The 23,375-nt window shown below is 42.4% G+C and overlaps 1 protein-coding gene across 1 annotated transcript; it reads right to left on the bottom strand.

Annotated features, from left to right (window-relative positions):
* Positions 1–3,674: 3,674 nt before the first annotated feature.
* Positions 3,675–5,285, bottom strand: LOC125541727 (histone-lysine N-methyltransferase SETD2-like). The gene is made up of 2 exons (XM_048705072.1): positions 4,988–5,285; positions 3,675–4,001 (listed from the first exon to the last, which is right to left on the bottom strand). The coding sequence occupies exons 1-2, from the start codon at positions 5,190–5,192 to the stop codon at positions 3,928–3,930; spliced, it is 279 nt and encodes a 92-aa protein (XP_048561029.1). The 5' UTR covers positions 5,193–5,285; the 3' UTR covers positions 3,675–3,927.
* Between the last annotated feature and the right edge of the window lie 18,090 nt (positions 5,286–23,375).

Genomic DNA, 23,375 nt, shown 5'->3' with positions numbered 1-23,375 from the left:
CAAAAATGTAGATGATACCTCGCAAGTTCTCGTTTTTCTACTTTTGGACATGGACATGGCAAAGGAAACCAAAATTGGCATGTGTCATCAAATTTCACATTGGCTCGTTGAAACTCGGACAGATGAAATTCGTAATATGTGTGCATTTTTCATGTCTATATAATGGTGGAAGGTAGGAAAATCATAGATGAGTGGATTTTTTTAAAAGGATCATGGAAAAAATACTATGTTCAAGAAAATAATATGCCATAGTATCTACAAATACATGGTAAAAGGGAAAATTACAATGAAAATGCCATGGTAAACCCATTTTTTTGCCATGGTTCAACTCAGAAACAGAATACCTACATTTTGCCATGTGAAAATAACAACAATTATATAAAAAAATTCCGTCATTTGGGACAGAAAAACGTCCTAATTTTTTTACCATGCAAATGTACAAAAGTGAAAGAATTTATTGTCTGGCGACTACTAAAACATTATTAAAAACATGGATTGTTGTATAGAACAACAAAACCCTACATTTCACATGTGACCATTACAAACAATTATCTAAATTTGCCATGATTTAGGATAGAAAAGATTCAAAAAAATGTCATGTGAATGAACTAAAACAACGTATTGCCATGTTATAAGATTTTTTATTCAAAAAAAAATCATGCCACCACCATACAACATGTTAATTCACATGGCAAAATTGCCGGGATAGGAAACAGGAAATTGCCATAGAAGTAAATAGCAAACAATTTCTTAAGTCGCCATGCTTAATCTGGTCACCGTCAACCTACAAATCGAAAGAAAAGACACACACCATCAGTTGGTCATATAATCATGGTTATATAAATATTTTGTATAATAGGGACTTTTTTATCCTCGATATAAGAGGATTAACCGAACTAACATTTTTTTATAAGGGTGTTATTGATGGAATTACCAATGGAGCGGGGTTTGCTAGCTTTTGTATAGGAGAAGAAATTAAGTATGCAGGGGGAGGTCGAATCTCATCTTACTTATTATTTTTTATGTTATGTATATGTGTTTTTTCTTAAGTTGAGGAATTTACAAAAATAACTATCCCATCCCTTTCTACAATCTCTCTCTATATCCTTGTTACATAAAGTAATTATTGTATAATAGTTTGATTTTTATGATTTTTTTTTCGTTTTTGTGTGTGTAGAATTGGGTGAAACTCATTCCCCGCAACATGAGGGAAAGCTAGCCACCGCCGCTAGCTCCCTCCTCCCTCTGCATCGCCGCTGTTGGAGGGCTACCGACGAAGCTGCACGCCGCCCCGGGATGGTGATGGCAGGCCACTCCGACCCTGACGCACCGTGGCACCCCCTTCCCCTCCACCCCAGATCCGATCTAGCAAAGTTTGGGCCTTCCTCCGACTATTGTTTGTGTCCTCCGGCCGGCCCAACATGGTGGCATGGCCTCAACCTGCTCCTTCCTGGCCGCCCCTCGACAACATGCCCTTTTCCTCGTGTGTTGCCGTTGCTGCTTATTGGGCAAAGTCCCTGGGATGGTGCGGCTGGAAGAGCCGAGGTTTTGACCACCTCATATCCACCCAATATATGCTGAGTTGCATATGAAGGGTCCTAGACAGCCCAAACATTTGAGATTGATTTGGTAAAATTACATATGAAGGGTGTCGGACAGCCCAAACATTTGGCATAGCTTTGGATGAGTTTGGTGGAGTTACGTATGAAGGGTGCCGGACAGCCCAAACATTTGGGGCACTGCTAGGCGTCGGCGCATCGGCCGAAAATTTCGGCCGGTCCAGTCCTAGCTGCCCGATGCGAGCCACGTAGCAGTTGGATCTGGAGCAAAAAAAATTACCCCAGCTTCTTCTTCCTCGGGTCCGATCCCCTCACTCGGGCTGCGCCGCGCCGCGCCTCCTAGCCCTTCCGGTAGTCGTCCTCATCACCGATCCGCACCCTCGCCGGCCATCCCCGTCGCCGGTCCCCACCCTCGTCGCCCGTCCCCGTCGCCGCTTCCAACACTCGCCGGCCATTCTCATCGTCGTCGCGACGCATGAAACAAACTACATCTGCGGCTGCAGCTTGCAGCGGCGACGCTTGTAGCTCTCCCCGGTTGTAGCTCCGCTGCCGCGACTCGCCATTGATGCTCATCGCTGCACCAAAATTGCGTCGACGACGGCTACCAGGCCATTAACTGTGATTGCAGCTCCGGTGGCAACGCATGCCGGTTGAAGCTTTTCGCACATACGATTGAAACTTTTTCTACAACGGATGCAACTTTTCTGATTATGCAGTGTATGGTTGTAGCTTTATCTTTTAACGGTTGTAGCTTTTTGCATCTACGGTCGGAACTTCTCTATCAACGGTTGCAGCTATTTTTCATTGTAACAGTCTTGATTAATGCTTTCTTTATTGTTTCGGTTGAAGCTTTTTTCATCAAGGGTTATAGCATTTTATGTCAATGGTTGTAACATTTTGACATGGCAACGATTGAAGCTTTTCGCACATACGATTGAAGCTTTCTTTACAACGGATGCAACTTTTCTGATTGTGCAGTGTATGGTTGTAGCTTTCTCTTTTAATGGTTGTAGCTTTTTGCATGTATGGTCGAAACTTTTTTATCAACAATTGCAGCTATTTTTCGTTGTAACAGTCTTGGTTAATGCTTTTTCTATCGTTTTGGTTGAAGCTTTTTTATCAAGGGTTGTAGCATTTTATGTCAACAGTTGTAGCATTCCAACATAGCATTCTAACATGCCAATGACTGCTTGCAGCTTTTTATATATCTAGTTGAAGCTTTTTTTTCATCTCATTTGAAGCTTTTGGATTAGCTATTATAGCATGAACGCGTGATTGTAGCATGAGCGCATGCAGCAGGTTCTGCAATGCCTCCACCACTTTCCAGTCGAGGGTCACCGGAGTTGCAAGGTTCTGCACGCCAATAGTAGAGCAAAACCAACAAACGGTTGTAGCAAAAAAAACACCATGGTTGTACCCCTCAACGTCTGCCAGTTCCAGCAAATTACGCCATGGGGTGTAGTCTGTCATGGCTGGTTACAACTCCATCCTGGCTGGGTCCGGCAAAGAAGGCAAAGCTTCGATGCATGTGGATCCACGCGGATCTGGTCTAGGGCGGCCAGATCGGCTGATTCCCCTAAGAGGCCTCTGGCGTGTGGCGTCGGGTTGACCATGGCGGCAGGGAGAGAGAAGAGAGATATGAGCGATAGGAAGAAGAGAAAAAAAGAGAAAGAAGATGCATGTGGGTGGGCCCCCATCCTACGTGTCGCTAGGCGAGTGGACGCGAGTGGGCCCCCATCCTACGTGTGGCTAGGCGAGTGGACGCGACCGGCCGAAGCTTCGGCCGGCGCCCCGGCCCCAAACGTTTCCCAAACATTTGGTATAGGTTTGGTGGGTCTGATTGAGTATTTTCGATTCCCCGGTATTCTAGCTGTCCGCTCCGCCCGAAGGGATGTGGTGGGCCCGATTGTAGATGCTCATATGACAAACCAAACAACCCAGTAAACCCTACCCAATGATCGGTGCTTTGCCCATCCTGACTGCACCAACTTTAGTTCGACAGATATATACTACGGTCGAGAATGCAGTAAGATTATTCACTTTTCAGGTGAGATAGACAAACAAAACAATAGAAATCAAAGGAATTAAGCTACATCCAAAGAAAAGGCAGCAAAGTAGCAGAACCAGAACATCATACGAGATACACCGAGAGTCCGGTTGCATCAGTGAAGACACAAGATAAGGTACAGATAGTTGCATATGCCCCTGGATTAACTAACTGTTAGCCTTTCTCAGAGACAGTGGCTCCAGAACAAAGGTAAATTGTTAGAGAAAGCATATGTGCATAGTCGAAGGAGAATAAAACAACATCGGGAAAGCTTTAAAGCTTATGCTAAAAGGCCACACAGCTACATCGCCACAAATGCTTCTAACAGGCAGCAAATGTACCACGCCAAGAGCCTCTGTATTTCTGCACCAGAGCTACTCCTTTCTCTGCAGAAGCTGCACGACAATATATCATGAGGTGAACATCTTACTTGACTAAACTGAATTGAAATGAAGCAGCCAACCAATAAATAGTTTGGTCCAAATAAATTAATAAGCAGACAATCGAAAAGCAAGCTACATGTTCGACTGAATGGAAAATGGCTTAAGACTCGCTAAACTCAAGACTTCAAGATTCCACAGAATCGTGATAAACAACAACATTACATTTTTCTTAAGACGGCAACTAAACGGGAAGAAGGAAATCTGGAAGATCAGTAACAACTCTAACTGGATTAATTTGCTTTGTAAGACTATATGTTCCTTCAACCATCTCTGTATAATAAACAGTTGAATGCAACCCCATCCTTCTGCTATATCGATCACCAAAAGATTGAATTCCGGCAGCACGATCAACATAATTCTGATATCTTCTTTTTTAGAAAGAATTCTGATATCTTCCCGTGGGCTATACTGTTAGCTATCCACGTACACAATTCTGATATCTTCTCTTCTAAATTCCAGCTCTCAGTTTTTATCTCTACCGTCTGCTATTTTGGTCAAGTAGTAGAGTAGAACTGAACTGTAAAATTAGTATTACTCACATCAAAAGATTCGTCCTCCCCGCGGATTACACGTATTAGGCACCAGCATGTACTACTGTATAGATACCAAATTGCGCTGCTACCTACTCCCTCAGTCCCATAATGTAAGATGCTTTTTGACACTAGTGTAGTGTTGAAAAACGTCTTACATTATGGGACGGAGGGAGTAGTTCTCAGTTGCCCAAGCAGTTCGCTGTGGGATGCAGGTATGCAACACACACTGAAATTTCACCAGGTCAGCAGTGGAATTATGCGCTAAACTGTACCCGGTCTTGGATTTTCTAAGTAAAAACAGGGCACAGTGGCATTTATCTGAAACGGGTCCTAAATTACCACACGCAAGTACATGATTCTACATCGCTCGCTAGAAGGATTAGGAATGAGGGATCGGTGACCAACCAGGAGTACTTGTCGCAGGCGCAGCCGCGGGCGGCGGCGGCGGAGGCGGCTCCTGAGGTTCTGAGACCAGCGGCGCGTACATATAGGAGTCGGACGCGAGGTACTCCGCGATCGCCTTGGCGAGTCCCGGGCCAGCTGCCACCTTGCGCCGCCGCTTCCCTGCCGCCGGCTTCGTCCGGACGCCGAGCAGGTCCTTCTTCTCCATGGATATCGCTCGCTCGTTGTTGGGTTTGGGGGCTCTTTCGTGCAGAGGTTTTGCGAAGTGGGTTTGGATCGGTGGAGCGAAGCGGTGGGAGAGTAGAGTAGGTGGAGCAAGGGGTTTCAACGTGGCGGCTCTGGAGGCTTCCGCGAGCCTCTGGGGGGACGCGTGGTGCTGGGGCGGTGCCCTTTGGTCGAGCGTGGTGGACATCTGGACTGGAGCCAAACGGTCGTGTAGGACTTCTGGACACGCCCGCGCTGTTTGGATTGATGTTTTTTTTCTGCGGGGTGTTTGGATTGATGTTGCTTGGGTTAGGCCGGTGGTAGTATCAATAAGTGACACAATATATTAAAAAGTAGAGGAAATTTACAGGAAATTTTTGCATGAATCTTTGTGTACGATCTCATGAATATAGTATCGACTGGGACTTCATTACGTTTCAATCGACTAAGACTTAGCAATTCTGATCATAAGTTAGTATCATGTGTATGATATTAGTGTGTGATACTAGCTTATAATCTCTACTCTTAATGTCTCAGTTGGTAGTTTCCGTTCCGGATTTATTTTCGTCCCATCTTCCCTTTTTTTTCGTCCTCCCTCCCACCTCTCAATTTTGTTGGGTTTTTTTCGTCGGTTTTTTACTCGGCCCCCTCCCACCTCCCAATTTTGTCCGATTTTTCTTCGTCCCACCTCCCACCACCCCATCGTACTGGTTCTTTTTCTCTTCACTCTTTCCTTGCAAACCAATAATTTCCTAACATATAAAAGATCACGAATCTATCTTTCCTTACCTGAATCAATCGCCCCCTACATCGGTGCATTTCTTTATTAAGAAAACTAATACGTAAATCTTAACGCATTGTAAACAAATCCTGTTATGGACCTAATTAATTTATTATGGAATTTGTACGGTTCTTTTTCTCTCCACTCTTTCCTTGCAAACTAGTAATTTCCTAACATATAAAAGATCACGAATCTATCTTTCCTTACCCGAATCAATCGATCCCTACATCAGTGCATTTCTTTATTAAGAAAACTAACACGTAAATCTTAACGCATTGTAAACAAATCCCGTTATGGACCTAATTAATTTATTATGGAATCTGTATGTGGTCGTATCTCTCCCCTCGTGAAAAAATCGCATCCATCTCCCATTAAAAAGGAAAAGAGAACATGAACGATCAATCCCACACCCTGCATCTCAGTAGCAAAAAATCGCCACCGCCTCTGCGCCTCGCCGTGTGCCCGTCTCGAGCCATGCCTCGCCTGCATGGCTGGACGCCGCCGTCTCCACCGCCACGTACAAGAAAATAGTGGGCAGAACCATTCATTCAAATCGCACACCCCCACCCTCCTCCGCAATCCCTAGGCCCGCATCATCCTATCGCTTTCCCCTCAATGTAGATGGTGCCGAGCGGCGGCCTCGAGCACCGACAGCGCCGTCCTCTCTATCTTCGCCGCGTCGAGAGATGGGCCGAGGCTATCGTCGGTTTGCCGCCCATGATTGGGCCGCCTCCGGTTGTCGCGCACCACCGGCTCCACCTAACGTGCCCGACCCTCTCCGCTTTCGACATTCCGGCGACCACATCCCTCCGCACCTTCATCCATCATCCACAAGGCCACTCCCTGCACCCACCCTCCTAAATTCTCCATACCGGGGGACAATCACCGAAGATCCAAGTTGGCCCGATATCAATTTTCTTACGTGCTTTCTTTATCAGTTGGTGATGGGAATGGGTTCCAATTTCTCTATCTGACTATGGATTCGCAGGCAAGAAGCGCTTCTACATGCATATAATCGCCAAGATCTCGTCAGCGACGTCATCTCTTTCATGTGCTTTACTGCATCACATAAGTCGTGTCTCGACAGCAAAATTGTAGGAGTAACCGGTCCTGGTTGCACAACCTTTTGAATAAGAATAGGGCCAGGCAGATTAAGGAGTTCGCTGACGTGAAGAGTTGGATTGTGTGATACCACCATTCAATTGTGCCATTCTTTTGTTTTTTAGGAGGAAACGATAGGAGAGGCTTCTACTGAATTTAATTAACAAAAGATATCGATGTTACATATTTACAAGAGGGGTGCCACTTGTTTGTTGTTTTGCCTCAATTTCTCTTAACGCGTTCCTACCTTCTGTCATGCGATGACAAAGGCGTTCCAGGAGGCGTTGCGCATGATGAAACGTTGGTGAGTCACAGGTGCACTAGGTCATCATGGCCTCCAACAGTACCACATGGTACGTTGAGGTTCACGCATAATCAACAGGTTGAAGATGAAGTTGTGTGAGTCATAAATTGGAGTGGCTCGTGATTCTGTATGTTAGCCCTTCCTTGTAGGTGCTTCTCAAGCTAGAGGACAACATATTAGTCAAGACATTAGGGATCCTCATTGATGTTTTATCTCTCGTCTGCACTTATTTTGTTTGCTCCAATTCTATATATTCTCACGAGTACATGAGGTGTAAGCATGTGCAATGTAGTTCCTTTTTCTACATATGGTGATTGATTTCTTCTTTGGTAACCCAACTAACGGATGGTAATCAATCTTCAAATACCAAAACCAAACGTACAAGGCAACAATCAATTCATGTATCACAATCAGATTCTTCTTTAGTACCCAGCTTAACCCACGGATGGTAATCAATCTCCAAATAAAGGAAACAATCACCGTCGTTTACCTCTCGCCAATGTTACATAAAAATAACGCTGAGAATTTAGATGTATTGTTTGTCATGGAGTTGTGGCTGGCCGATTACATGAAATTAATTCCCTCAGTTGTGGTGGCAAATATAATACACATAATCCATATTGTTATGCACTAGCACGTGTGCGTGTGAAATAAATGGATTATGGTCCCGTACCTAATAAGATGGATATGTGTGTGTGTTAGAGAGAGAGAGAAAGAGAGAGAGAGGGAGAGGGGGAGAGAGAGTGAGGGAGAGGGGGAGAGAGAGTGAGGAAGAGGGAGGGAGAGAGTGTGTGTGTGTGAGAATTTGATGGTAAAAAAGGTCACCAATGTCACATGATATGTATGAGAATATTAAATGTAATATTAACATAATTGATATTGAACTCTTAAAATTAATGTGGCCCCGTTGCAACGCATGGGGGTTCTTGTAGTGTAGGTTAGTATCTTAGTGTTCTTATCTAGAATAGTAGTACATTATTTATTATGATATGGTATCATGATATGATACTTAATCTTTTTTTCTTTATATACTTCTATGTCATCTTATCAGAATTGACTAGTTGGTATGCATAATACAAGCTATGATACTCTCATTACAGGTAAACTTGGTCTCCTGTTCAAGGGGCTCTTTATTATATCTGGTGACCTTTGCTGGGAGGGAGGTCATAAAAAGCTTGCCCTATTCATGAGTAAACATTTGATAGTAGCCTCATTAGATTTTGGATCTTCCCTGGTATATTCAAGCAATAGATAGAAAGATAGACTAAATAATTCTAGAGCTACAAAGCTAGTTACCAAATTGTTAGCACCACATAAAAACATTCCCCTTACAGTAGCCATCAACCGTACGATGAAAAGTATGGATCTCGAAGCACGTGAAGTAGCAACTACATGTTTTTTTATGTTCGTTGTGGGCTTCATCGACGCAAATGTGTTGAAGAATCTACACCAACCTTATCACTTCACAGTCGTTGTCTTCCCCTTCCTCAATTTCCAATTCGTGACACGGAAGCGGCAAGATGAGAGTGTGAGACCACTCCCCGCTCATATCATTGGCGGGCTGCGCCGAGGGCGACATGGCAGAGTTGGGCTGGGCATGGGGGTGGCGCACTGGTGTTGCCGCTATTGATTTCTTCAACGAGGCGGATTACGTTGGCGGGTGCGTGTGGTGGTCACAACGGCGAGGCTTCTCGCTGCTTTGCTTGCGCCGGTGGCGACGGGAGTGGCGGTGAAGCTCAATTTTGGATGAGCTAGACGCGGCGGTTGTCTAGTCATGGACGAAGAGGATGATGTGGCGCCGTCAGGGGCAGGTGGGCACGCGGAGGCCGAGCATGTTTTGCAAGTCCACACTCTCCTTCTTCGTCTCCCTCCCGTACCTATCTCTGTCCTTGATCTCTCTCTCTCTCTCTCTCTCTCTGCTCATCTTCCCTCTCTCCCTCGTTCGGTTAGCCCTGGAGCCCGAGCGCCATGGCTGTGTCAGTGAGCTCCTAGACATCGTCGTGGTAGCCTCCTGATGTGCTTGTAAAGAAAAATTAATTGCATTTTTTGTCTGAATTGGGGTGAGAAAATTTGATGCGTGTATGAAGATTTTTTTTCATAAATATATAGCATTTTTTCATATTGCCTAGCAATTCCTTTAGTCCTCATTTGGTAGTTTTAGTCCTCGCTGATTTGTGGTTATGCATTTGATAAAGTTTATTTCAAACTTCATGGAAAAATTGTCATGCCATCATGCACGAGAGACGCATCAGTTTTTATGAACAACTCAAATGAAGAAACATTGTGGTTAGTACTTAGTACTAGGGCACATGGCAATTATAGCAATATAAATGTAAAGCACGCGACAAAACATGGACCATATCTACCTAGATGTCAAGATTCACCATCCATAAGCATTTCAGTTTTGTTTATTTTAATGTGTCCCATGGCATTGGAAAATTGTTCAATTTAACAATGTGTCCCATGGCATTTTCACGTGTGTCCCCATGCCAAAAATATATTGTAGGAAAATTTTTGTGCAGAACATGACAATTATAATGTACCCCCTCTGTTTTTAGAATATAAGGTGTATCCATTTTCATGCAAGTAAAATGCGTCTATGTTTGACCATGATTTTGGAACAAATTATCAATATTTTGAAGAAAATATGCCCTAAAGACAATAATAAAGTTATTATTTATATTTTCTTATATCATGATAAATGTTTATTATTCATGCTAGAATTGTATTAACCGGAAACTTAATACATGTGTGAATACATAGACAAAACATAGTGTCCCTAGTATGCCTCTACTTGACTAGCTTGTTAATCAAAGATGGTTAGGTTTCCTAACCATAGACATGTGTTGTCATTTGATGAACGGGGTCACATAATTAGAGAATGATGTGATGGACAAAACCCATCTGTTAGTTTAGCATAATGATCGTTTAATTTTATTGCTATTGCTTTCTGTTGGGTTCTACGGTAGGGCGCGTCAACTGCAAATTAAAATTTTCCTACACGCAGAATGTTATCTGTTGAGTATGCGTTGGTTTTCCCTTGAAGAGGAAAGCGTGATGCAACATAGTAGCGTAAGTATTTGCCCCAGTTTTTTAGAACCAAGGTATCAATCCAGTAGGAGGTAACACACAAGTCACCTAGTACCTGCACAAACAAACAAGAACCTCGCAACCAACGCGATAAAGGGGTTGTCAATCCCTTCACGGTCACTTACAAAAGTGAGATCTGATACAGATAATAAGATAAATATTTTTGGTATTTTTATGATATAGATTGGAAAATAAAGATTCCAAAATAAATGGTAATAGAAATAGCAAGTTGATAGGAAAATAATATGATGGAAGATAGACCCGGGGGCCATATGTTTCACTAGTGGCTTCTCTCAAGATAGCAAATTCTACGGTGAGTGAACAAATTACTGTCGAGCAATTCATAGAAAAACGCATAGTTATGAGAATATCTAGGCATGATCATGTATATAGGCATCACGTCCGCGACAAGTAGACCGAGTCGATTCTGCATCTACTACTATTACTCCACACATCGACCGCTATCCAGCATGCATCTAGAGTGTTGAGTTCATAAGAACAGAGTAACGCATTGGGCAAGATGACATGATGTAGAGAGATAAACTCAAGCAATATGATATAAACTCCATCTTTTTATCCTCGATGGCAACAATACAATACGTGCCTTGCTACCCTTGCTGTCACTGGAAAAGGACACCGCAAGATTGAACCCAAAGCTAAGCACTTCTCCCATTGCAAGAAAGATCAATCTAGTAGGCCAAACCAAACAGATAATTCGAAGAGACTTGCAAAGATATTTAAATCATGCATAAAAGATTTCAGAGAAGAATCAAATATTGTTCATAGATAATCTTGATCATAACCCCACAATTCACCGGATCTCGACAAACACACCGCAAAAAGAATTACATCAAATAGATCTTCAAGAGAATCAAGGAGAACTTTGTATTGAGATCCAAAGAGAGAGAAGAAGCCATCTAGCTAATAACTATGGACCCGAAGGTCTGTGGTAAACTACTCACACATCATCGGAGAGGCTATGGTGTTGATGTAGAAGCCCTCCATGATCGATTCCCCCTTCGACAGAGCACCGGAAAAGGCCCCAAGATGGGATCTCACGGGTACAGAAGGTTGCGGTGGTGGAAATAGGGTTTCGTGGTGCTCCTGGATGTTTTCGGGGTATATGGGTATATATAGGAGGAAGAAGTACGTCGGTGGAGCTGCGAGGGGCCCACGAGGGTGGGGGCGCACCTCCCTGCCTCATGGCCTCCTTGCTTCTTTTTTGACGTCCACTTCAAGTCTCCTGGATCACGTTTGTTCCAAAAATAACTCTCTCGAAGGTTTTATCCCATTTGGATTCCGTTTGATATTACTTTTTCGCGAAACACTGAAATAGGCAAAAAAACAGCAATTTGCACTGGGCCTTTGGTTAGTAGGTTAGTCTCAAAAATATATAAAAAGGTAAATTAAAGCCCATTAAACATCCAAAATAGATAATATAATAGCATGGGACAATCAAAAATTATAGATACGTTGGAGACGTATCAAGCATCCCCAAGCTTATTTCCTGCTCGTCCTCGAGTAGGTAAATGATAAAAACAGAATTTTTGATGTGGAATGCTACCTACCATAATTCTCAATGTAATTTTCTTTATTGTGGCATGAATGTTCAGATCCGAAAGATTCAAGACAAAAGTTTAATATTGACATAAAAATAATAATACTTCAAGCATACTAACAAAGCAATCATGTCTTCTCAAAATAACATGGCCAAAGAAAGTTATCCCTACAAAATCATATAGTCTTGCTATGCTCTATCTTCACCACACAAAATATTTAAATCATGCACAACCCCGATGACAAGCCAAGCAATTGTTTCATACTTTTGTTGTTCTCAAACTTTTTCAATCTTCATGCAATACATGAGCGTGAGCCATGGACATAGCACTATAGGTGGAATAGGATGATGGTTCTGGAGAAGACAAAAAAGAGAAGATGGTATCACATCAACTAGGCGTATCAACGGGCTATGGAGATGCCCATCAATAGATATCAATGTGAGTGAGTAGGGATTGCCATGCAACGGATGCACTAGAGCTATAAGTGTATGAAAGCTCAAAAAGAAACTAAGTGGGTGTGCATCCAACTTGCTTGCTCACGAAGACCTAGGGCATATTGAGGAAGTCCATCATTGGAATATACAAGCCAAGTTCTATAATGTAAAATTCCCATTAGTATATGAAAGTGACAACATAGGAGACTCTATCATGAAGATCATGGTGCTACTTTGAAGCACAAGTGTGGTAAAAGGATAGTAGCATTGTCCCTTCTCTCTTTTTCTCTCTTTTTTTGGGCCTTCTTTTTTTCTTTTTTATGTCCTTCCTCTTTTATTTTCTCTTTTTTTTGTCCGGAGTCTCATCCCGACTTGTGGGGGAATCATAGTCTCCATTATCCTTTCCTCACTTGGGACAATGCTCTACTAATGATGATTGATACGTCCATTTTGCATCATGCTTTTATATCGATATTTAGTGCATTATGGGCTGTTATTACACATTATGTCACAATACTTATGCCTATTCTCTCTTATTTTACAACATTTACATAAAGAGGGAGAATGCCGGCAGCTGGAATTCTGGGCTGGAAAAGGAGCAAATATTAGAGACCTATTCTGCACAGCTCCAAAAGTCCTGAAACTTCACGGAAGTTATTTCCAGAATATATAAAAAATACTGAGCGCAAGAAGTACCAGAGGGGGCCACCCACCAGCCACGAGGGTGGGGGCGCGCCCTACCCCCTTGGGCTCGCCCCCTACCTCGTGGGCCCCCTGGTGGCCCTTCGATGCCCATCTTTGGCTATATGGTGTCTTTTGTTGAGGAAAAAATATAAGCAAGCTTTCGGGACAAAAATCCGCCGCCACGAGGCGGAACCAATCTAGGGCTCCGGCAGAGCTGTTCTGCCGGGGACACTTCCCTTCGGGAGGGGGAAATCATCACCATCGTCATCACCAACGATCCTCTCATCGGGAGGGGGTCAATCTCCATCAACATCTTCACCAGCACCATCTCATCTCAAACCCTAGTTCATCTCTTGTATCCAATCTTTGTATCCAAACCTCAGATTGGTACCTGTGGGTTGCTAGTAGTGTTGATTACTCCTTGTAGTTGATGCTAGTTGGTTTTCTTGGTGGAAGATCATATGTTCAGATCCATTATGCATATTAATACCCCTCTGATTATGAACATGAATATGCTTTGTGAGTAGTTACATTTGTTCCTGAGGACATGGGAGAAGTCTTGCTATTAGTAGTCATGTGAATTTGGTATTCGTTCAATATTTTGATGAGATGTATGTTGTCATCCCTCTTGTGGTGTCATGTGAACGTCAACTACATGACACTTCACCATTGTTTGGGCCTAGAGGGAGGCATTGGGAAGTAACAAGTAGATGATGGGTTGCTAGAGTGACAGAAGCTTAAACCCTAGTTTATGCGTTGCTTCGTAAGGGGCTGATTTGGATCCATATGTTTCATGCTATGGTTAGGTTTACCTTAATACTTCTGTTGTAGTTGTGGATGCTTGCAACGGGGGTTAATCATAAGTGGGATGCTTGTCCAAGTAAGGACAACACCCAAGCACCGGTCCACCCACATATCAAATTATCAAAGTACAGAACGTGAATCATATGATCGTGATGAAAACTAGCTTGACGATAATCCCCATGTGTCCTCGGGAGCGCTTTCCTTCATATAAGAGTTTGTCCAGGCTTGTCCTTTGCTACAAAAAGGATTGTGCCATCTTGCTGCACCTTATTTACTTTTATTACTTGTTACTCATCACAAATTACCTTATCACAAAACTATCTGTTACCGATAATTTCAGTGCTTGTAGAGAATACTTCGCTGAAAACCGCTTATCATTTCCTTCTGCTCCTCGTTGGGTTCGATACTCTTACTTATCAAAAGGACTAAGATAGATCCCCTATACTTGTGGGTCATCAATGATCATCACACTTTTATTTACTTACAACTCAAAAATTACAACTCGATGCTAGAACAAAATATGACTCTATGTGAATGCCTCCAGCGGTGTACCGGGATGTGCAATAAATCAAGAGTGACATGTATGAAAGAATTGTGCACGTGGCTTTGCCACAAATACGATGTCAACTACATGATCATGCAAAGCAATATGACAATGATATAAATTGTCATAATAAACGGAATGGTGGTAAGTTACATGGCAATATATCTCGGAATGGCTATGGAAATGCCATAATAGGTAAGTATGGTGGTTGTTTTGAGAAAGGTAATTGGTGGGTTTATGATACCGGCGAAAGTCGCGCAATACTAGAGAGGATAGCAATGGTGGAAGGGTGAGAGTGCGTATAATCCATGGACTCAACATTAGTCATAAAGAACTCACATACTTATTGCAAAAATCTATTAGTTATTGAAACAAAGTACTACACGCATGCTCCTAGGGGTATAGATTGGTAGGAAAATACCATCGCTCATCCCCGACCGCCACTCATAAGGAAGACAATCAATAAATAAATCATGCTCCGACTTCATCACATAACGGTTCACCATACGTGCATGCTACGGGAATCACAAACTTTAACACAAGTATTTATCAAATTAACAACTACTCAACTAGCATGACTCTAATATCATCATCTTTATATCTCAAAACAATCATCAAGTATCAATCTTCTCATAGTATTCAATGCACTTTTTATGATAGTTTTTATTATACCCATCTTGGATGCCTATCATATGAGGACTAATTTTATAGCCAAAGCAAATTACCATATTGTTTTATAAGAATCTTAAAATAATATAAGTGAAGCATGAGAGATCAATAATTTCTATAGAATAAAATCACCATCGTGCTCTAAAAAGATATAAGTGAAGCACTAGAGCAAAATTTTCTAGCTCAAAAGATATAAGTGAAGCACATAGAGTATTCTAATAAATTTCGATTCATGTGTGTATCTCCCAAAAGGTGTGTAAAGCAAGGATGGTTGTGGTAAACTAAAAAGCAAAGACACAAATCATACAAGACGCTCCAAGCAAAACACATATCATGTGGTGAATAAAAATATAGCCTCAAGTAAAGTTACCGATAGACGAAGACGAAAGAGGGGATGCCTTCCGGGGCATCCCAAGCTTAGGCTTTTGGTTGTCCTTGAATTTTACCTTTGGGTGCCTTGGGAATCCCCAAGCTTAGGCTCTTTCCACTCTTTATTCCAAAATCCATCAAATCTTTACCCAAAACATGAAAACTTCACAACACAAAACTTCAACAGAAAATCCCATGAGCTCCGTTAGTATAAGAAAACAAACCACCACTTAAAGGTACTGTAATTAACCCAATCTTTATTTATATTGGTGTTAAACCTACTGTATTCCAACTTCTCTATGGTTCATACCCCCGATACTAGCCATAGATTCATCAAAATATACAAACAACACACGAAAAACAGAATAGTCTGTAGTAATCTGTAGGTTTCGAATATTTCTGTAACCCCAAAAATTCTGAAACAAATTGGTGGACATGAGGAATTTGTTTATTAATCATCTGAAAAAAGAATCAACCTAATTTCACTCTCCAGTAAAAAAATGGCAGCAGATCTCGTGAGCGCTAAAGTTTCTGTTTTTTACAGCAAGATCACATAAACTTCCCCCAAATCTTCCCAAAGGTTCTACTTGGCACAAACACTAATTAAAAGCATAAAACCACATCTAAACATAAGCTAGATGAATTATTTATTACTAAACAGAACTAAAAAGCAAGAAACAAAAATAAAATTGGGTTGCCTCTCAACAAGCGCTATCGTTTAACGCCCCTAACTAGGCATTGATAATTTCAATGATGCTCACATGAAAGATAGTAATTGAAATACAAAGAGAGCATCATAGAACATGTGACAAGCACACTTAAGTCTAACATACTTCCTATGCATAGGTATTTTATAAGCAATCAAATTATCAAGGCAAGCAAAAACTAGCATATGCAACGAAGCGAAAAGAAACAATAGCAATCTCAACATAACGAGAGGTAATTTAGTAACATGAAAATTTCTCCAATCATATTTTACTCTCTCATAATAATTACATGTGGGATCATAAGAAAATTCAACAAAATAGCTATCACATAAAATATTTTCAACACGATTGATACGTTTCCAACGTATCTATAATTTTTGATTGTTCCATGCTATTATATTATCTGTTTTGGATGTTTATGGGCTTTATTGTACACTTTTATATTATTTTTTGGACTAACCTATTAACCCAGAGCCCAGTGCCAGTTCCTGTTTTTTTCCCTTGTTTCAGTGTTTCAAAAAAAAGGAATATCAAACGGAATGAAACCTTCGGGAGAGTTATCTTTGGAAAGAAAGCAATTGGGAGACTTGGAGTGCACGTCAGGGGATCAACGAGGAGAGCACGAGGCAGGGGGTGCGCCCACCCCCTAGGCGCGCTATCCACCCTCGTGGACCCCTCGTGGCTCCCCTGACCAACTTCTTTCGCCTATATATATATGTATATATATATATCCATATACCCTAAAACCTTCGGGGAACACAATAGATCGGGAGTTTCGTTGCCAGAAGTCTTCGTAGCCACCGAAAGCCAATCTAGACCCGTTCCGGGACCCTGTCGGAGGGGAAATCCCTCTCCGGTGGCCATCTTCATCATCCCGGCGCTCTCCATGACGAGGAGGGAGTAGTTCTCCCTCGGGGCTGAGGGTATGTACCAGTAGCTATGTGTTTGATCTCTCTCTCTCTCCCTCTCGTGTTCTTGAGGTGATACGATCTTGATGTATCGCGAGCTTTGCTATTATAGTTGGATTTTATGATGCTTATCCCCCTCTACTCTCTTGTAATGGATTGAGTTTTCCCTTTGAAGTTATCTTATCGGATTGAGTCCTTAAGGATTTGAGAACACTTGATGTATGTCTTGTCGTGCTTATCTGTGGTGACAATGGGATATCACGTGATCCACTTGATGTATGTTTTGGTGATCAACTTGCGGGTTCCGCCCATGAACCTATGCATAGGGGTTGGCACACATTTTCGTATTGACTCTCCGATAGAATCTTTGGGGCACTCTTTGAAGTTCTTTGTGTTGGTTTGAATAGATGAATCTGAGATTGTGTGATGCATATCGTATAATCATACCCACAGATACTTGAGGTGACATTGGAGTATCTAGGTGACATTAGGGTTTTTGTTTATTTGTGTCTTAAGGTGTTATTCTAGTATGAACTCTAGGATAGATTGAACGGAAAGAATAGCTTCATGCTATTTTACTACAGACTCTTGAATAGATCGATCAGAAAGGATAACTTTGAGGTGGTTTCGTACCCTACCATAATCTCTTCGTTTGTTCTCCGCTATTAGTGACTTTGGAGTGACTCTTTGTTGCATGTTGAGGGATAGTTATATGATCCAATTATGTTATTATTGTTGAGAGAACTTGCACTAGTGAAAGTATGAACCCTAGGCCTTGTTTCAATGCATTGCAATACCGTTTGTGCTCACTTTTATCATTAGTTACCTTGCTGTTTTTATATTTCAGATTACAAAAACCTTTATCTACCATCCATATACCACTTGTATCACCATCTCTTCACCGAACTAGTGCACCTATACAATTTACCATTGTATTTGGTGTGTTGGGGACACAAGAGACTCTTTGTTATTTGGTTGCAGGGTTGCTTGAGAGAGACCATTTTCATCCTACGCCTCCCACGGATTGATAAACCTTAGGTCATCCACTTGAGGGAAATTTGCTGCTGTCCTACAAACCTCTGCACTTGGAGGCCCAACAACGTCTATAAGAAGAAGGTTGTGTAGTAGACATCAACGATCCACATGCATGCAAAGTTGACACTCTTCCAAAATAGTGGGATTAACATTAACTAAAGTCATGACCTCTCCAAACCCACTTTTATCAAAAATTTCATAAGATTGAACATTCTCCAAATATGTGGGATCTAAAATTGACACTCTTCCAAACCCACTTTCAATATTTCAAACATTATTATCAATCTTATATTCATCATGGGGCTTAAATAAATTTTCAAGATCATAAGAAGAATCACCCCAATCATGAGCATTGCAACAAATAGTAGTCATAGCAAAACTAGGATCCCCAAGCTTGAGGTTTTGCATATCATTAACACAATTGGCATTAAGAGAATTTATGATAACATAATTGCAATCATGCTTTTCATCGAAGGAACTATCAAGTATGGGTGCAATAGCAACGATCTCATGTTTAACATAAGGAACTATAGCAAACTCATATTCATAAATATTGGCATCATGGCCACAAGAATAGCAAGCATCATTTTCATCAAGGGATATTTCAATCAAATCATCGGAATCATAATTATCTATAGATTCATGCATATCATTATTTTCTCCCCAAGCAACGGTCATTCTTTCAATAAATTATTTGACATAGACATTATGAGCATAGTTTTCATAGCAATATTTAAGTATGTCAAAATTTTCAGATTCGTAGAGAGTAATATCATACTTTTCAATCAAAGAAGCAACTTCATAAGCACCCTTAAGAGCAACAAATTCTTTAATTTGTTCGATATCGTAGTAACTATAAACATCATTTGCATAAGAAGATAAGATTTCATTATCTAAACTCACATAGTTAGGGGAGGTGTTTTTTAGGGTTCTTAGAGCAACAAGTAAAATCATAAATTTCACAAAGATTCCAAGCATAACATAGCAATATGTTTATTTGATCCCATAAGATTCTCCCTTTTCAAACAAATGGTGACACACAAAATGAGCATGCTCATCTAAAGATTTCCCATCAACTAGGCTAGTTGGGGTTTCAGCACGAGCGCATAAGGATCGAATATGATCCAAGTAGAACACTTTAAGTGAATCCATATCAATAGATTTTTAGCAAGAAAATAGAAGGCACATGGAAATACAAACAAAGATACATGCGGGAAGAAGGCGAAGAAAAGGCAAAGGTTTTCGAAAATCGTTTTAGAAGTGGGGAGAGGAAAATGAGAGGCAAATGGCAAATAATGTAATGTGAGGGATAAGAGTTTGTGATGGGTACTTGGTATGTCTTGACTTGATGCAACCTCCCTGGCAATGGCGCCGGAAATCCTTCTTGCTACCTCTTGAGCATGCATTGGTTTTCCCTTGAAGAGAAAAGGGTGATGCAGCACAGTAGCGTAAGTATTTCCCTCGGTTTTTGAGAACCAAGGTATCAATCTAGTAGGAGGTAACACACAATCACCTAGTACCTGCACAAACAAACAAGAACCTCGCAACCAACGTGATAAAGGGGTTGTCAATCCCTTCACGGCCACTTACGAAAGTGAGATCTGATAGAGATAATAAGATAAATAGTTTTGGTATTTTTATGATATAGATTGGAAAATAAATATTGCAAACTAAACGGTAATAGAAATAGCAAGTTGATAGGAAAATAATATGATGGAAGATAGACCCGGGGGCCATAGGTTTCACTAGTGGCTTCTCTCAAGATAGCAAATTCTACGGTGGGTGAACAAATTGTTGTCGAGCAATTCATAGAAAAACGCATAGTTATGAGAACATCTAGGCATGATCATGTATATAGGCATCACGCCCCGGACAAGTAGACCGAAACGATTTTGCATCTACTACTATTACTCCACACATCGACTGCTATCCAGCATGCATCTAGAGTATTAAGTTCATAAGAACAGAGTAACGCATTAGGCAAGATGACATGATGTAGAGGGATAAACTCAAGCAATATGATATAAACCCCATATTTTTATCCTCGATGGCAACAATACAATGCGTGCCTTGCTGCCCCTGTTGTCACTGGGAAAGGACACCGCAAGATTGAACCCAAAGCTAAGCACTTCTCCCATTGCAAGAATGATCAATCTAGTAGGCCAAACCAAACTGATAATTCGAAGAGACTTGCAAAGATATTTAAATCATGCATAAAAGATTTCAGAGAAGAATCAAATATTGTTCATAGATAATCTTGATCATAAACCCACAATTCATCGGATCTCAACAAACACATCGCAAAAAGAATTACATCGAATAGATCTCCAAGAGAATCAAGGAGAACTTTGTATTGAGATCCAAAGAGAGAGAAGAAGCCATCTAGCTAATAACTATGGACCCGAAGGTCTGTGGTAAACTACTCACACATCATCGGAGAGGCTATGGTGTTGATGTAGAAGCCCTCCGTGATCGATTCCCCCTCCGGCAGAGCGCCGGGAAAGGCCCCAAAATGGGATCTCACGGGTACAGAAGGTTGCGGCGGTGGAAATAGGGTTTCGTGGTGCTCCTAGATGTTTTCGGGGTATATGGGTATATATAGGAGGAAGAAGTACATCGGTGGAGCTGCAAGGGGCCCACGAGGGTGGGGGCGCGCCTACCCCCCTGGGCGCACCTCCCTGCCTTGTGGCCTCCTCGCTTATTTGTTGACATCCACTCCAAGTCTCCTGGATCATGTTTGTTCCAAAAATAACTCTCCTGAAGGTTTTATCCCGTTTGGATTCCGTTTGATATTCCTTTTCTGACCTCATAGGTTCCTTCCCTTAAGCGCGCGACCCCTTAGGTTCAAGCCGGCTTGGTCGTAGTTCGAATCATCTCCGAACTGCATGGTTGGTAGCGGCCCCTAGCAAGGCATGCCGAACACCAAGCAGACTATGAAGCTGGTTAGGCGAACCTGTACATCATACTTCCATTCCTTTTGCCACACGATATATGTTGTCGGGCTCAAGGAGAGTTTGTCATCCTTGTGCTAGCCCGACCTCTTTCTCGTTCCAGTGATGCCAACCACAAACCAGATTATCTCATAATCCTTGTCGCATGGCCATGCTTATCCTGGTCGGATCACACAAGGGGCCCAGAGTATATCTCTCCTGATCGGAGGGGCAAATCCCATCTTGTTCGACCATGTCTCGCAGCATGGGTCTGGACAAGCCCGAAACCTACCTTTGTAACTACCCAGTCACGGAGTAGCGTTGGTTGGACCAAAGCAAGTCTGTCACCATCCCGGGTACAAGCGCCAGCTCAGGTCTTAGGACATAGAACGTATATTGTACTAGAGACTCACAAATGACATATCGATGCGTCTCATAGTTGGGTCTGTCCGACTCAGACCTTGTCTCAACTCAGATCCGACTACGTCGAATCCGACCAAATCCTTCCTAGTCCATATTATCCGGTTAGCATCCAATGCTCCATGGCTAGTGAGACCAAGCCATCGACCGTGTCATATGCTAGTCCAGTTGGTTGCGCATTCACATAGCCCTTTCGACTAGGGACCTTTTAGGATAGTTATCATACAATGCATAGTCCCACAGACAAGTCACGTACTTGCTGATACACATCATTGATAATGTCCAAGGACTATCTTTATTCATAAACACATAGGAAATATCATCATACATGATTGCCTCTAGGGCATATCTCCAACAGCTTTCTTCATGACTTATACATGTTCCTCTGACTATGAGATTATGCAACTCCCGAATACCGGAGGAACACCTTGTGTGCTATCAAACGTCACAACGTAACTGGGAGATTATAAAGATGATCTAAAGGTGTCTCTGATGGTGTTTGTTGAGTTGGCATAGATCGAGATTAGACTTTGTCACTCCGTGTATCGGAGAGGTATCTCTGGGCCCTCTCGGTAATGCACATCACTATGAGCCTTGCAAGCAATGTGACTAATGAGTTAGTCACGGGATGATGCATTACAGAACAAGTAAAGAGACTTACTGATAACGACATTGAACTAGGTATGATGATACCGATGATCGAATCTCGTGCAAGTAACATACCGATGACAAAGGGAACAACGTATGTTGTTATGCGGTTTGACCGATAAAGATCTTAGTAGAATATGTAGGAACCAATATGAGCATCCAGGTTCCGCTATTGGTTATTGACTGGAGATGTGTCTCGGTCACGTCTACATAGTTCTCAAACCCGTAGGGTCCGCACGCTTAACTTCCGATGACGATTTGCATTATGAGTTATGTGATTTGATGACCGAAGTTTGTTTGGAGTCCCGGATGAGATCACAGACATAACGAGGAGTCTCGAAATGGTCGAGAGGTAAAGATTCATATATTGGAAGGTTGCATTTGGACATCGAAATGGTTCCAAGTGGTTCAGGCATTTTTCCGGAGAATCGAGAGGTTACCGGAACCCCCCGGGAGAGGTATTGGGCCTATTGGGCCCTGTTGGAGGAGAGGAGAAAGGCCACATGAGCCCCCCCCCCCTTGACCAAAACGAATTGGACTAGGGGAGGGGGCCGGCCCCCCTCTTTCCTTCTCCCCTCTTCCTCCTTCCCTCCTTCTCCTAGTTGGAATAGGAAAGGGGGGGCAAATCCTACTTGGACCGGGAGTCCAAGTAGGACTCCCCCCCTTGGCGCGCCCCTTGGGCCAATCTCCTCTTCCCCCCTCCTTTATATACGTGGGAGGGGGGCACCCCAAAGACACATCAAGTCTTCTCTTAGCCGTGTGTGGTGCCCCCCTCCACAATTACACACCTCGGTCATGTCATCGTAGTGCTTAGGCGAAGCCCTGCGTCGGTAACTTCGTTATCACCGCCGCCACGCCGTCATGCTGACGGAGCTCTCCCTCATCCTCAACTGGATCAAGAGCTCGAGGGACGTCATCGTGCTGAACGTGTGCTGAACACGGAGGTGCCGTACGTTCGGTGCTAGGATCGGTTGAATCGCGAAGACATTCGACTACATCAACCGCGTTACTAAAAAGCTTCAGCTTTCGGTCTACAAGGGTACGTGGACACTGCTACCTCTTGAGAACTGCATTGGTTTTCCCTTGAAGAGGAACAAAGTAGCGTAAGTATTTCCCTCAGTTTTTGAGAACCAATGTATCAATCCAGTAGGAGGCTACGCGTCAGTCCCTCGCACCTACACAAAACAAATAAATCCTCGC

This window comes from Triticum urartu, chromosome 2 (assembly GCF_003073215.2).
Source record: "Triticum urartu cultivar G1812 chromosome 2, Tu2.1, whole genome shotgun sequence".
Classification (NCBI taxonomy): domain Eukaryota; kingdom Viridiplantae; phylum Streptophyta; class Magnoliopsida; order Poales; family Poaceae; genus Triticum; species Triticum urartu.
Note: the sequence above shows the minus strand (reverse complement) of the source record. Positions and strands in the feature narration are given on the sequence as shown.